The sequence below is a fragment of the Oryx dammah genome, unplaced genomic scaffold (assembly GCF_014754425.2).
Source record: "Oryx dammah isolate SB20612 unplaced genomic scaffold, SCBI_Odam_1.1 HiC_scaffold_28, whole genome shotgun sequence".
Classification (NCBI taxonomy): domain Eukaryota; kingdom Metazoa; phylum Chordata; class Mammalia; order Artiodactyla; family Bovidae; genus Oryx; species Oryx dammah.
This window is the reverse complement of record NW_024070212.1, coordinates 17,471,695-17,485,357: the sequence shown is the minus strand read 5'-3', so window position 1 is coordinate 17,485,357 and position 13,663 is coordinate 17,471,695. Positions and strand designations below refer to the sequence as shown.

At 50.3% G+C, this 13,663-nt stretch overlaps 1 protein-coding gene across 14 annotated transcripts; it reads right to left on the bottom strand.

Annotated features, from left to right (window-relative positions):
* Nucleotides 1–389: 389 nt before the first annotated feature.
* Nucleotides 390–6,434, bottom strand: LOC120855848 (cornulin-like). Of its 14 annotated transcripts, none has more exons than XM_040230625.1 (4): nucleotides 6,362–6,427; nucleotides 4,009–4,182; nucleotides 1,639–2,914; nucleotides 390–1,470 (listed from the first exon to the last, which is right to left on the bottom strand). In XM_040230625.1, the coding sequence occupies exons 2-4, from the start codon at nucleotides 4,144–4,146 to the stop codon at nucleotides 767–769; spliced, it is 2,118 nt and encodes a 705-aa protein (XP_040086559.1). In that variant the 5' UTR covers nucleotides 4,147–4,182; nucleotides 6,362–6,427; the 3' UTR covers nucleotides 390–766. The 14 variants fall into 14 exon arrangements, with proteins under 14 accessions (XP_040086559.1, XP_040086558.1, XP_040086561.1 ...); XM_040230624.1 differs by having other exon boundaries at nucleotides 390–1,579; nucleotides 1,745–2,914; XM_040230627.1 differs by having other exon boundaries at nucleotides 390–1,447; nucleotides 1,793–2,914.
* Between the last annotated feature and the right edge of the window lie 7,229 nt (nucleotides 6,435–13,663).

The window sequence follows — 13,663 nt, the reverse complement described above, 5'->3', positions numbered from 1 at the left end:
TTCCACTGTGTATATATGTAACACTTCTTTATCCCTTCATCTGTTGATGGACATTCACATTGCTTCCATGACTTGGCTGTTATACATCCTGCTGCTATGAACATTGTAGTGCCTGTATCTTTTCAAAGTAGAGCTTTTGTCTTTTCCAGGATACATGCCTGGGAGTGGAATTGCTGGATCATATGGTAAATGTATTTTTAGTTTTTTTAAGGAATCTCCATACTCTTTTCCATAGTGGCTGCATAACTTGTGGAATCTTGCCCAGTGTTTTGTCAACCAGACATTCTACAAGGGTAGGGACCACGTCCAGTTCATCAGCAAAGTCCTGTCATCAAGGCCCTGTAGTCTTTAGCTCATCATGTTAATAGTAATTGAATGGAACATGAAGCCCAGGTGCTTAGGAAGCTTTTATTGATGCATTGGGATAGATGAGGCAATGGACAGACAGCAGAATCTATAAAAGTAACTGAAACCCGCCCCCCCCACCCCCGCCACAAGCTAAGGAAAACGTGGCACAAAGGGATGAGTTGTTCCATGTCTTTGTGCCCCTGAGAGGGTCTGCTCAGGAAAGCAGGTAAGAGAGAAAAATTTAGAACAGTAGTCACCTTGCAGAAATGGCCTCACGGAGAAAGAGCTAAGAGCGAAGTACCATGATGAAGAGCTAATTAATGTTCATGGACTTGCTAACCAGACTGGCCAGGACACAGCAAACCAACTGCCCTCTGCTCTTCTCTGTGCTGGGCACTGGAGTCCAGGGCTGGGGCACTCATGGCTTGCTGCTTTTGAAGTAAGAGTACAGTCCCCTGGCTGTGAGTCCTCGCTTCCCTTCTGGCTGGGCCGCCTCCCGGCCTTGAGCTGAAGGGACACTAGCGTGCAGGCTGCCCTCGTCCTGCCTTCGGATCACTGTCTCCCTCGTGTGGTCATCAACCCACTCCTGATGAACCACGGTGGGCTCTCTTTCTCCCTGGCCTCCTGTCGCACTGCACGGTGGGTGAGTGCTGCTTCTGTCCTGCCTGCCCGTCACAGTGCTTGCCCCAGTCTGGGCCTGCCCTCCCAGCACTGTCTCTCCTGCCTCGCAGTTGCTCACCTGTGTCTGTCTTTGACTACTGCCTGGCTGCCTCTGGGGCTGGCCCTGTTCTCCTGCCCCGGGGTGGCTTGTAATCTGGCCCCTGTCCTGTCCCACGGCCTGGGGGGCACCTCCCTGTGTCTGAATGTGTCCTCCTGTCACAACCTGTCTCGACTGATAGGCGTCTTGACTGTGGACCTCAGTGCCTCTGGTGGACTCCCGTGACTGGATGCCGGTGTTTCCTCTCTGATGGCTCCCGTCAAGCTCCCTGGTCTGAGTGTCGGTCTGGGTTTGTGACCTTGTCTGTGCCTGAATGTGTCCTCCTGTCACAACCTGCCTTGTCTGGTTCCTGTCTTGACTGTGAGTCTCAGTCGCTCTGGCCTGGCCACAGGTGGACTCCCGTGGTTGTGTGCTGACACTTCCTGTCTGCTGGCTCCTGTCCTGCTCCGTGGTTTGAGTGTGTGTCTGGGTGTGTGACCTTGTCTCTGTCTGAATGTGTCCTCCTGTCACCACCTGGCTTGTCTGCCTCCCATCTTGACTGTGGGTCTCAGTCCCTCTGGTGGACTCCCATGGCTGGGTGCTGGCACTTCCTGTCTGCTGGCTCCTGTCCTGCTCTGTGGTTTGAGTGTGTGTCTGGGTTTGTGACCCTGTCTGTGCCTGAATGTGTCCTGTCATCACTTGGCTTGTCTGGTTCCTGTCTTGACTGTGGGCCTCACTTCCTCTGGCCTGGCCACAGGTGGACTCCCGTGGCTGGGTGCTGGCACTTCCTGTCTGCTGGCTCCTGTCCTGCTCCGTGGTTTGAGTGTGTGTCTGGGTGTGTGACCTTGTCTCTGCCTGAATGTGTCCTCCTGTCACCACCTGGCTTGTCTGCCTCCCATCTTGACTGTGGGTCTCAGTCCCTCTGGTGGACTCCCGTGGCTGGGTGCTGGTGCTTCCAGTCTGCTGGCTCCTATTTTGTTCCACCGTCTGGGTGTGTGACCTTGTCTGTGCCTGAATGTGTCCTCCTGTCACCACCTGGCTTGTCTGACCGTGGGTCTCAGTCCCTCTGGTGGACTCCCGTGGCTGGGTGCTGGTGCTTCCTGACTGATGGCTCCTGTCCTGCTCCGTGGTTTGAGTGTGTGTCTGGGTGTGTGACCTTGTCTCTGCCTGAATGTGTCCTCCTGTCACCACCTGGCTTGTCTGACTGTGGGTCTCAGTCCCTCTGGTGGACTCCCGTGGCTGGGTGCTGGTGCTTCCTGTCTGATGGCTCCTGTCCTGCTCCACTGCCTGAGTGGCACTTGTCTGAGTCTGAGTTATGGTTCCAGGGACGGCCTCACTTGTCTGGTGGGCTTTGTCCTGGTCCCTGGCCTGCGGCTGTCTCTCTGTCCCCCTCTCTCTGGTCTGAGGACTCTTGTCTTCTCTCATTCTCTGGGCCTGCTCCACGTGGCCCCTTGCTTGTGTAGACTGGCTCACTCCCTCCTGTCTCTGGGACTCAGACTGCCCGTCCTGGTGGCTGACCTGAGCAGAGCTGATGTCCTGAGCCTGGGTCTGAGGCCCAGGCCCTCCTGGCCCCCCAGAAGCCTGCTCACTCTGGGCGTCGCTGCTCCCTGCCGGGCCTCGTCTGTTCCCAGGCCTTCCCACTGCAGTGCCGCCTCTCTGTCCTGCCCCTGGCTCCCGGGTGGCTGCAGGGGCAACACGGCCAGACTCCTGAGATCCACACGCTCCCTCAGGACCCTCACTCAGTGTCTCGAAACAGGCCTGGGCGACTCTGAACACCAAGACCAAGAATTCCTTGAATTCCACTGTCCCTGTGTCATCTTCGTCCAGCAGGCGCAGGACTTCATCCACAGTGGCCGGATCATGGGGTTTCTGTGGGGAAGACGAGGTTATGTCAGTACCCCTCCTCTGAGGAGGACGAGGTCAGGTCGGTCAGCTAAGCTTCCGGGCATCCCACCTCTGGGCCCGGGGGCCCAACTGCTTGGCACCCCCACACTGCACGCACACACACACACATACCCGCTACCACAGAAGCTCTAACACAAAATCACTCTCACTGAGTCCAGCCTCTCTCCCTCAAGGGCAGGAAGCATGCTTTGTTTTGTATCCTGTGTGTTGGGCCCAGTTCCCAGTCTACAGGAGAACTAGATAAAGATTTCATGAAGAATGGCTAAATGACTGAGCTTGTAGATTCTTCAGACTGCCCTCAGCCCCTGGACCCTGGATGGAGGTGGTTTTTTCTCCAGCGAAACCAGCACCAAGAGAAGCTCAGCAGGAAGATGGCCCCGTGGGAATTCTGTGAGGTCCTCACTGAGGGGCTCAGGTGTTTTCCCAAGTTGGGGCATCTGGTGGGTTGCCCTCAGTGTGCAGAAGCAGCACCGTGCTGTGCCCACACCTACCTGCCCCCAGGACTTTCACCATCCCAGTTGCTTTAGCTGTACACCAAAGGCAGGGAGAGTCAGGGAAGTGCATCAGGGCCCTGGGGCTGTCTTGCAGGGAGGGGCTCCCAGAGTCTCCCCCAGCTGCTACACCTCACTTCTGATGCGACCTCTCAGCTGATATCTTGGAGCAACTGCTTCCAGGCAAGCACAAAGCCGTGCTTCTCATGAATGCTCGTTACTGCTGATCACACTTCCGGTATACGTAGAAGTGGCCGCCATATCAGATTTAAGAAGCAGCAGAAAGTAATGATTGCCATTTCTAGAATAGTCAAAGGCTCCGTTCCTCTCTGAGCTGTCCCTTTAGTGTCCTCTCACTCTGTCTCCAAATTAGAATTAATTGAAGTCAAGGTATTTTCTTTAAGGACCAGGCCCGTGACCATCCCTGCTCCCTCTCCTGCTCTTTCTCTGCTGCGCAGCCTCCGTTAGGACTGGCGGGCCTGGGTGTAGCGGCTTAGCATCCCAAGGCGGATATGGCCCTTCTCTCTTCCCTCCTGCTCCCCGCACCCCGACCCGTGTGTCTCATACCACGATGACGTCAGCGAACTCTTTCTCCAGGAGCCTTTTCAGCTCCCCTCTTTCCAGCACTGCGCAATCGCCCTCTGTTCTGGCATAGCGCCTGAAGGCTTCGATGATCCCATTAATGTTTCGCAGTAACTGCGGCATCTTCGAGTCCTGCTGAAGACAGAGGAAAAGCCCCCACTTGGGGGGCTCCGTAATCAACCTAGCTGTTTCCTAGAGAGCACTCTTGCTTCTAAGTCCTTTCTTTGCCTGTTCAGCTCTGCCTTGGGCTCCTCTGCTGTGAAGGAGGAGCAGGTGTGGTTGCAGGCAGGGTCTAGATGCGGCCCCACCGCCTCCCTGTCAGGTGAGCTGGGCCGGGTTGCTTTGCCTCTCCATGCCTCAGTTTACTCACTGTGAAATGAAGGCAGTACTAGTATTTATTTTATACAATTATTGTGAAGATTTAAAGAGGTTTTTTTCATATAAAACACTTGGCAGATGCTGGCAAGACTAAGTGCTAGCTATTAAATATCATTAGCAGGTTATTATACCCACATATAATTTGTGCATATCTATATAACTCTTCTGCTCACCAGGCACTTTCAGAGGCATCATCTCCTGTAATCCTGATTGTCTTCACTTTTTTTTTTTTCTTCACCTGTAGGTGAAGAAACAGGCTCAGAGAAGTTAGGTCATTTACCCAAGGCCACACAGCTTGTAAGGAACCAAGAAATCCTAGAAGCCAAATGCAGTGGGCTTTCTAGACTGTACCCCATGGACAGGGCAATGCCGTTGCTATCACAGGTATTAGGGTCCTGCTGGAAACACCCACAGGCAATAAGCACATATGTGGGTCAACTGCTGCCTCTGATGGGGGCCAAGAAGGAACCCCAGGGCTCAACTCTGCCCTTTCTGGCTTCCTTTTCGGAATGTGTTCACGGAGAAACTGGGCTGCCAGCTGCTGGGAATACTGTGGAGGTGGCGCCTTCCTGGGTGGGAGGCCTTCCACTTCTGAGAGTCCACGTTTCTCTGAATGTGACCTCTGTCCTCAGTGCTGGGAACTGGGAGGAAGTCAGCTGCCCATAGCTGTGTGGCTCCTCCACGGCCCTGGTGGCCTGTGAGAAACTGAAGGGAAAGTTTCCCTGGTTTCTGGATTTGGTGGATGAGCAAGAGGCAAAGAAACCTGGAGATGCATTGAGCAGAAACCTTGGAGAGCCCAAAAGAGATGACCATCACACATGGTGAGCTTCAGATGCAAGCGGGGGTTTGTGAGGAATGGAAAGCTACAGAAGCTGGAAAACCACAGGGGAGAGTACCATGGAGGAGGTAAGGAGAAGGCCATGGGGGAGAGAAAGGCATGATTAGAGAGCAAAGTGAGGAAAGGAGGGAAGGTGACTGTGCTGGAGGAAGCAGATTATGTGGAAAGTTACAGACCCCAGGGTAGCTCTTCAAGGGGTGTCCTTGCTACCATCTAGTAGCCAAAAGTCACGGGCAGACCTTGCTTCCTTGTGTAGGTCAAAACTCAGACTATTGCACCTCAACAGAGAAGTGAAAAGATCTTTAAAAAAAAAAAAAATCCTTGTGGAAGATGGAGGCCACTGACCTTTAAACTGTACAGATAATAATAAGATAATAAGATAAACTTTGAGTCACATTTCAAATCCCTTAGAATAAATGTGCAGACTCATGACTTTCCTGGTGGTCCAGTGGTTAAGACTCCATGTTCCCATTGCAGGGATTCGATCCCTGGTCGGAAAACTAGATCCCACATGCTGCAACTAAGTTTGCCTGCTGCAGCTAAGACCTGGTGCAAACAAATAAATAAATAATATTAAAAATGAAGTATCAAAACAACAAAATTCATGAACTCATCTTGCCTACATATGGCCCTGGGGTGGGGGAAGGCTGCCATGTAAGCCTCTCCCTCCACGAGAAGTCTCAACCCCATTGTTGGGTTTGGCAGAAGTTGCTTGGTGGCACAGACTCTGAGCACTGCAGTGAGGCTTCCAGAACCTTCAAAACCAGAGACATTAGCTGCTCTAGGAAGGCACGTGGGTGGCTCTGTCACTCTTGCCAACACAGCCTCCTCGCAGTGAGAGGAGCTGCTGCCAGGGTAGCCGCGGGGAGGAGGAGAGAGTGTAGCTGCTTTGGGAAAACACCTGGTTTGCCCAGGGCCCATCAGAGCAGACGCTTTCTGCCCACAGCCACTACTGATAGCCCTACAGCCACCACTGATAGCCCTACAAGACCCTATCTGGTAACCCTGGTTTTATGAACTCAGATCACCAAGACACTGAGAGCGAGAAAGAGGTTCCTCAAGAGGGGACTTACCTAATGCACAGGTAAGAGTGAGAAAAAGGTTCCTCAGGAGGGAACTTACCTAATGCACAGGCAGGATGAAGCAAGTGGCTGTTATGCGGTCTGTGGAGTGCCAGGTGAGTGGGACGGAAACCTTTTATAAGGGATTTAAACAAGGCTAGTGTTTTAGACAGGATGTCCCCGCCTCATGGGAAGGCTTGATTCATCCAAGCTCACCCAGCCCAGCTTCACCTCCCTTCTTGTCTGTTTCACCTACTGGTCTAATTAGCAGGCCCCTCCTACCGCATTTGGTGTCCTTTGTCCAGCTCTTATCTCCTCCTGGGTCTCTCTCCTCATGACAGGTCATCAGCTTTCCAATGTGATGGTCTTGGCACAGGTAGGGGTTCCTGGTAAGCATTCTTCCTCTTGGTGTGACTGCCCAGTCATGGACTCCCCCCTCTTTTTTTTTTAAATACAAACATCCATGAACATAGCCATCTACTAAGGGTTATCCTTTTCAAAGTGGTCACTTTGTGAGGCTACACATGTTTTTCTGATGATGTTGCCATTCCTTAGAACATTCTTTGGATTTTTCTTGTGGAAATTGCCTTTCATACCAAACTTATGAGACATGAAAAAACTCCTGTCTCGTGCCTTGGTGGTTAGCCTCATTTTTTTTTAAAATCAAAACAAAGAAGGCTAATACCTCTTAGCCCGCAAACCCATCCTATATGTGGGTAGCTTCTTACAGCTGGTGAGAGAAGAGGCTTAAGATGACTGTGGGTAACCCCTTCATTGAAAAGACAGGGAACTCAGCTGATCAACTGATCAGCAGATATTTATGGAGAGCCATTCAGACACAGATCTGTGAGGCCTGAGGACTCAGTGTTGACCAGCAGGTAGGTTATGTCAGAAGGCTCATGTCTCAGGGAGTTTACAGCCGGCAGTCACATGAGAAAGTCCCCAAGAAGGTAACAGTAATGGCAATCACTCTTTTATTTGACTTCATTCTCATCGCTATCTCATTTCCTTGGATCCTTATGACGGGGCCCTTTTGACTTGACAGGGCCAAGCCCCTTTTATAAATGAGGATACTGAAAATGCTCAGAGAAGTGGCCACTCCATGTGGAAGGGACAAGGCTGAGAGAGCCCTTCTGCTTTGGGCTGTGGTCCCTCCATCCTAGCACGCTGCCACTCATTTTTTTCTCCATGACTTTTGACATTTTCCACACATCAAATTTGTTCTCTATGGATGAAGAACAACCATCCTTGAGGATGCTGAGAAGGAAGAATTCTTTGCTCCAAAGTCAAGCCCAAAGGAGCTCCAAAGCCACACTTTGCAGAAAGTACTAGTAACTCTTCAAGTGCCTCTGGGGGGGGAAAAGCATCTTTGCCATCCTCACTTACATGCCAGAGTGTGCATGCAGGAAAGGCAGTGACATGATGGGCAGGTGCAGGGAGGACCTTGGTTGCAGCATTTGGCATAGCAAACAGCCCCACAGTCATGGCAGGAGGCTCTGCACAGGACAAAGAGCAGGGGTGACATGCAGACAGCCGGAGGGGCTGCAGCAGACTTTGGGGTTGGAGAGGTCTATCTACAGGGGGTTGAGATGGGGGCAGAGATTGCTATGGTTATGGGTCAGAGTTAGGAGAAGGCTAGTATGAGAGTGAAGTTGGTGAGCAGGAGTGGGTTCAGCAAATTAGAGCTTCCTGCTTTGAGTGATGTGCTAAGTCTCATCAGAAAGGGCTTAGAACTTCCAGAAAGACTTGGAAACTAAAGGAAAGTAAGCTAGGAAGGGAATAAGCCAGGTGCTTTATCTATGGGGTAACTTTGAGGTAGGTGTCATACATCCAAGTCACAGATGAGGAAGCTGAGGTATAGAGAGGTTACATAACCTATTCAAGGCCTCATATTTAGAAAGTGGCCCACCTGGGTTTGAACTTGGGTCTGCCTGCCTCCGAAGCCTGTGTCTTTCCATGTGCCTGGAACAGGGCTAAGCCTGGGAGTTGGCGGGCTGGGGGGGCGGGGGGTTGTGAAGAGCTGAGGATCCACAGAAGTAGAGATAAATGAGGTGTATGTATATACTGGGTGGAGGGAGGTTGGCTGGAATGGGGGGGGTGGGGCTGGGGGAGATGAAGTGGCAAAGCTGGGGACCCACACTCTAATTGAGTATGCAAATTTATTAGTTTGTAAATTTGTGAAGAGTTGTTGCAAATGAATGACTTTACTGTGTGCTCGCATCTCCTGGGTATGCTGGGGGGCAGAGACAGGCCAGGCACCCTAGCAGAAGTGGAGTGAAACTCATCCTTTACCTGCTCTGCCTTGGAATAAAGAAAACTCTCAAAGAAACCAGTTCATTTTTTCCCTTTGATGTCTTCTCACACACTGACTCAGAAATTCACTGCTGACCTCTGCCGGGTTGATTTCTGGAAGCATCTGACAACTGGTACTTGCATAGCAGTGGGCTACAATCAGAGAATAAGATCCTGCTTTCCTGGGAGTAAGTCTGATTGGGAGAACAGACCATGCACTCCCAAAATAAGTACTTAATAATGGAAGACAAAGTTTTGTAAAATGTTAAATAAAAGAGCCTGCTCACCAGACACCTTCACCTCTACCCAGGAGCACAGAATGGTGGCATGGGGCAGGATCCTGGCCACCGGGAGTGCTTAGAAAGTGGCCATTCAAGTCTCCTTCCAAAACAAGCAGAAGATGGGAAAATTCCGTAAGCCTGGGCTTCACTCTGAGAAAAGAGCAAAAGCAAGTCTAAAAGCCAGAAAGCTATTGCTTAAAGTTACCTGGAGATCAAGAGAATTTTCCCGTCCTTTCAAAGCCCACACATCCTGACTGCAGGGCAGGGTGATGGGCATGGTTCTTAGAGGGAAAATGAACAGTGGACAGTTCTAGGCCTCCTTATCCTCTCTCTGCCCCAGCTGGAGCCTCTTCTTCCCAAACCAGCCTACCTGGGCTCTGATCAGAACATCCAGAAGCCCTGATATTCAAGTTCAGCCCCAGAAATACCAGGGTGGATTAGGCAGGTACCAGACATGTTCCTGTTGACACAGTTTCCAGTGACTTGTGAATTAGACATTCTGAGCTGAATCCCTGAACTGACAAGTTGTATTGGCCCTGTGGTTTCTCTGAGTCCTGATTTAGGCAGGGGGCACATGGCTGAGACTATCATTGCCATCCTTGGTTTGGCCAGGAAAGCTGGAAAATGCCATTTGAAAGAGAATCCAAATGTCCCAGATCTAAGCCTCCAACCCATAGGCAGAGTTCCTGGAATCAGCAAACTGGACGATTGCAACCTCCTTCTTCCCACTAGGAAAAAGAAGAAATATTGTGGAAGGAGGAGGAATTCTTCCTCTTCTTGCTTCACCAGGGCTCAGATCTCTACAAAGTCCCAGTGGTACCAAAGGTTTGTTGACTTAAATGTAATGGTAACAGGCATTTCCCACTATGCCCTTATTTCTGTTGTAGCCACTGGTCTAAAGCATGGACTTGTCAATTCCCACAAAAGCCCAAGTTGCAAGCCCTCTTTCTGCCTTAAATGCATTCCTCTCTGTCTCAGCCATGCAGATGGCTCCCATCATTCAGAACAACCCAACCACCACTAATTCTATAATCTAGTTCCAGATAATCCCAACCAGATAGACCTCTCTCTCTCTCTCTTTTCAGAATTTTAAAAATTTATTTGGCTGTGCTGGGTCTTGGCTGTGCTGGGTCTTTGTTGCTGTGTAGGCTTTTCTCTGGTTGTGCTGAATGAGCTTCTCATTGCGGGGGCTTCTCTTGTTGCACAGCACAGGCTCTCGTTGCTGTACATTGACTCAATAGTTGCAGCTCCCAGGCTGTAGAGCACAGGCTCAGTAGTTATGGTGCGCAGGCTTAGTTGCCCCTTGGCATGTGGGATCTTCCCAGACCAGGGATCAAATTCGTGTCTCCTGCACTGGCAGGCAGATTCTTTACCACTGAGCCACCAGGGAGGTCCCAGATGAGATCTCTCTTAAACATCTCAGCTTGCCTTCAGTAATTTTACAGCCTTTTTTGGGGAGGTGCATCTTCTACAGAATTAATTTTGCTCTACTGTCATTATCATTGCTTGTCTCTTTGCTTAATCATCCTTTTTTTTATTGACCCTCCTTGTACTGACAAGGCTGTTTTGCAGTAAGTGTGTGATGACTTGATCTGGAAGACCTATCTGTTCTTCTGGAAAACACAGCTTTTCCCTGAGACCATGAGGGCTGGGCAGTGTGTCCTTAAACCATGCCTGGTCCCATATTCCATCCCAGTTGAGCTTCAAGGCTTCATTCCTGGGTCCTCTGGGATACAGTAGGATGGCACAGCATCCAAGGCTAAGGGATCCCAGGACCAAATGAAGGAAAGTTCCACTGGAGCTCTCATCAGGATGGATTGGATTTGTGCCAGTCTCCCCACAAACCGTACAAACCTGCCTGAGTGGGTTTCCACTAGGGTTGGTCAGCTTTCAGATATTTCCTCTTTCATCGATTAAAGCACCCATCCCTCCCAGTGAGCCAGGATTAAGAGATGATGACAGGGTGTTCTGAGCACATTGAATGACAAAGGAACACTGAGGGTGTGCAAAGGTGAAAGCCAAGAAGTAGGGAGTTACTTTCGGGGCTTGGAATGCAGTCCCTGTTTAACAGGAAGAGGGTGAGATGCAGTGAGCTGTGGGCCACTGAGGTCAATGTAGGGGCTACTGGCTATTGGCGACTGTGCACATTCCCTGTCTTCAGATCACCTCGACGGGAGGAGGTCAGGAAAGCATGTGGCATGACTTTTATCCCCAGGAGTGGAAACAGACCAACACAGGCTCTGTGGCTTGAGGACGTCCCTTGTTTATGCCTGATAGTTATGAGGTTAAAAATTAGTGGGTCTGAAAGAGCATGGTAAACTGGTAAACACTAAAACATGCATTGTGTGTTAGTTGCTGAGTCATGTCCGACTCTTTGTGACCCCATGGACTGTAGCCCGCCAGGCTCTTCTGTCCATAGGATTCTCCAGGCAAGAATACTGGAGTGGGTTGCCATTCTCTTCTCCAGGGGATATTCCCTATCCCTGGAATCAAACTGCGTCTCCAGCATTGCAGGCAGATTCTTTACCATTTGAACTATCGGGGAAGACCTAAAACATGCATAGGAAATTGTTATTTAAATAATTTAAATAGTGTCAAGTAGTCCTTTTGAATACAGAGATGAGGAGTGCACGTACACAAAATTAATTTCACGTGAATCCCTCATTCCACCTTTTAAGAAGCACTGATCTAAAATCATAAAAACAGACACACCTTGGAAAATCAAAAAATAGAAATTTAAAGAAAACAGTGGGTGATTATTCATGAATAAAGGTATGTTTATTCTCCCACAAAAGGGAGTACCACAGACTTCCTTTAATTACCTTCATATGAGTTTATACAACATTAACTATTTTAGAACAAATAGCTAATGTTAAGAGCCTTTATTTGCAGATCATTCCAAAGTGAAACGATAGTTATCTATGTAACAGAAAGAGGTAATGTTCACCTTTCACAATTTCTGTGGTCCAGAAAGCTAGACACAGCCTGGCAGTGGGCCTGCCTCTGGTCACCTGTGTGCAGAGCTTCTGGGCGACTCTCTGGGGCCGCGGCTGAGGGTCTGGCCGTGCAGCGCTCCCCTCTGAGGGCTGAGAATCTGCTTCCACTCCCTGGCTCCCAAATCGATGGCTTCTGATCCTTGGTGGCCTTTGCAATTCTTGTCAGGGTTCCCTGAGTCCATGTACCTGACAACCTTTGCTGCCTGAGGAGTATACCTCTGGACCCTGTGTGTGCTACCGTTTTCACATACATGCTGGTGAAGTGGCAAGAGTGGCCAAGGCAGACGTCACCTCCTCCAGGCACGCCAGCGTGGGCCTGACGACTGAGTTGGAGTCGCAGACCGCACGGGGCGGGCTGGTCATGAGCAAGCCTGGAAGGCTGCGTGGTAGCAGAGGCCAGTGCCAGGGAGCAGTCAGAGAAGCCAAGTTTCTTCACTCAGACTGCGGGGTAAATTCAGGTGCAACAGATGCTCTGACCTCGGACATTGGCCAACACTGCTGAGGAGGTGGCGATGGGTCCACTGGGATCAGGAGGGACCCTATTAGTGCAGTGCGCTCAGCTCCCTCCCTGAGGCCAGTGCCTGTGGCCTGTGAGCTGACCGTATGCCAGCCACCATGCCAAGGTGACTTCACACACCCCGGGATCTTAGTCTCTCACAACACCCTGAAATGTTCTTCTTATTCCATCTTTCATAGGAGGGACCTGAGTTCCAAAGGGGTGAAATGACATATCCAAAGCCACATGGATTGGGTGGAGATGGGACTGGAGCTACCATTTTTATTCTAGGGTTTGCCTCTTGCTTACACGTTGGCCTCCATGGTGGGTTTTGGGGAAGGGGGAGGAGTGAGGAGCAGGAGTGGCCACTAGAGGTAGGTAGGGCGTGTTTTGTGAGCATGCAGCCCTCTGTCACAGCCCCGTGAGAGGGGTAGAAGCAGAGACTGAGGCGGAAGTTCCCACTGAGGAATCCTGGCATATGTCAGGGGGCAGATTCTCAAAAGGCTTTATGAAGCCTGGGCATGGAAGTCTGAGGCATCATCTGAGGTCACTGATGACAGATGGTTTTAGCCTGTTCCTTTGCTGTCACCAGCTAAGGACTTGGGGCTTCCTTCCCTGCTTCCGAGTCTTTCCTTTTAGCCTGTTCTCAGGCAGGCATGACTTTTTTATTGGTCAAAATGGAAACTGAGGGCCTCACAGGCCAACCATTCCCAGGGTCTAGCCTGGCTCTACCATTTGCAAGCTCAGTGACTTAGGACAAATCCCTTAGCTTCTCTGAACCGTGGTCTCTTCTCTTAAAATGGTGTTTTTTTAATGGCTTCATGGATAGTGTGTAGATTAAGTAAAATAGTGAGTCACTGGTGGTTTTCCTGGTGACTGTTCAAAGCAGACTCTCAATAGATGTTTGATGTCAATTATGAAAATGATCAATTACATTCTTAAATTTGAAACTAAATAAAGCCAAGAGAAAGGGGAAAAAAAAAAAGAATACTGAAGATAACAACATGAGCTGCTTGGCACTGGGCTTAAAGTCCTACCACATGAAGCACCAGAAGACTTGGTGTGATTAAACAGAACCCAGAGCTCCCCTCCGGCGTGAGCGCGCCGGTGAGAGTCCCTAGAACGCAACATAGTCGAATTATGACTGTTGCAAGTGTCTTCATCTGCAGAGGACATATCTCCTTAAGTTGCAACATGTATTTCTCTCAGTGCAGTTCAGTCACTCAGTCGTGTCCAACTCTTTGAGACCCCATGAATCGCAGCACACCAGGCCTCCCTGTCCATCACCAACTCCCAGA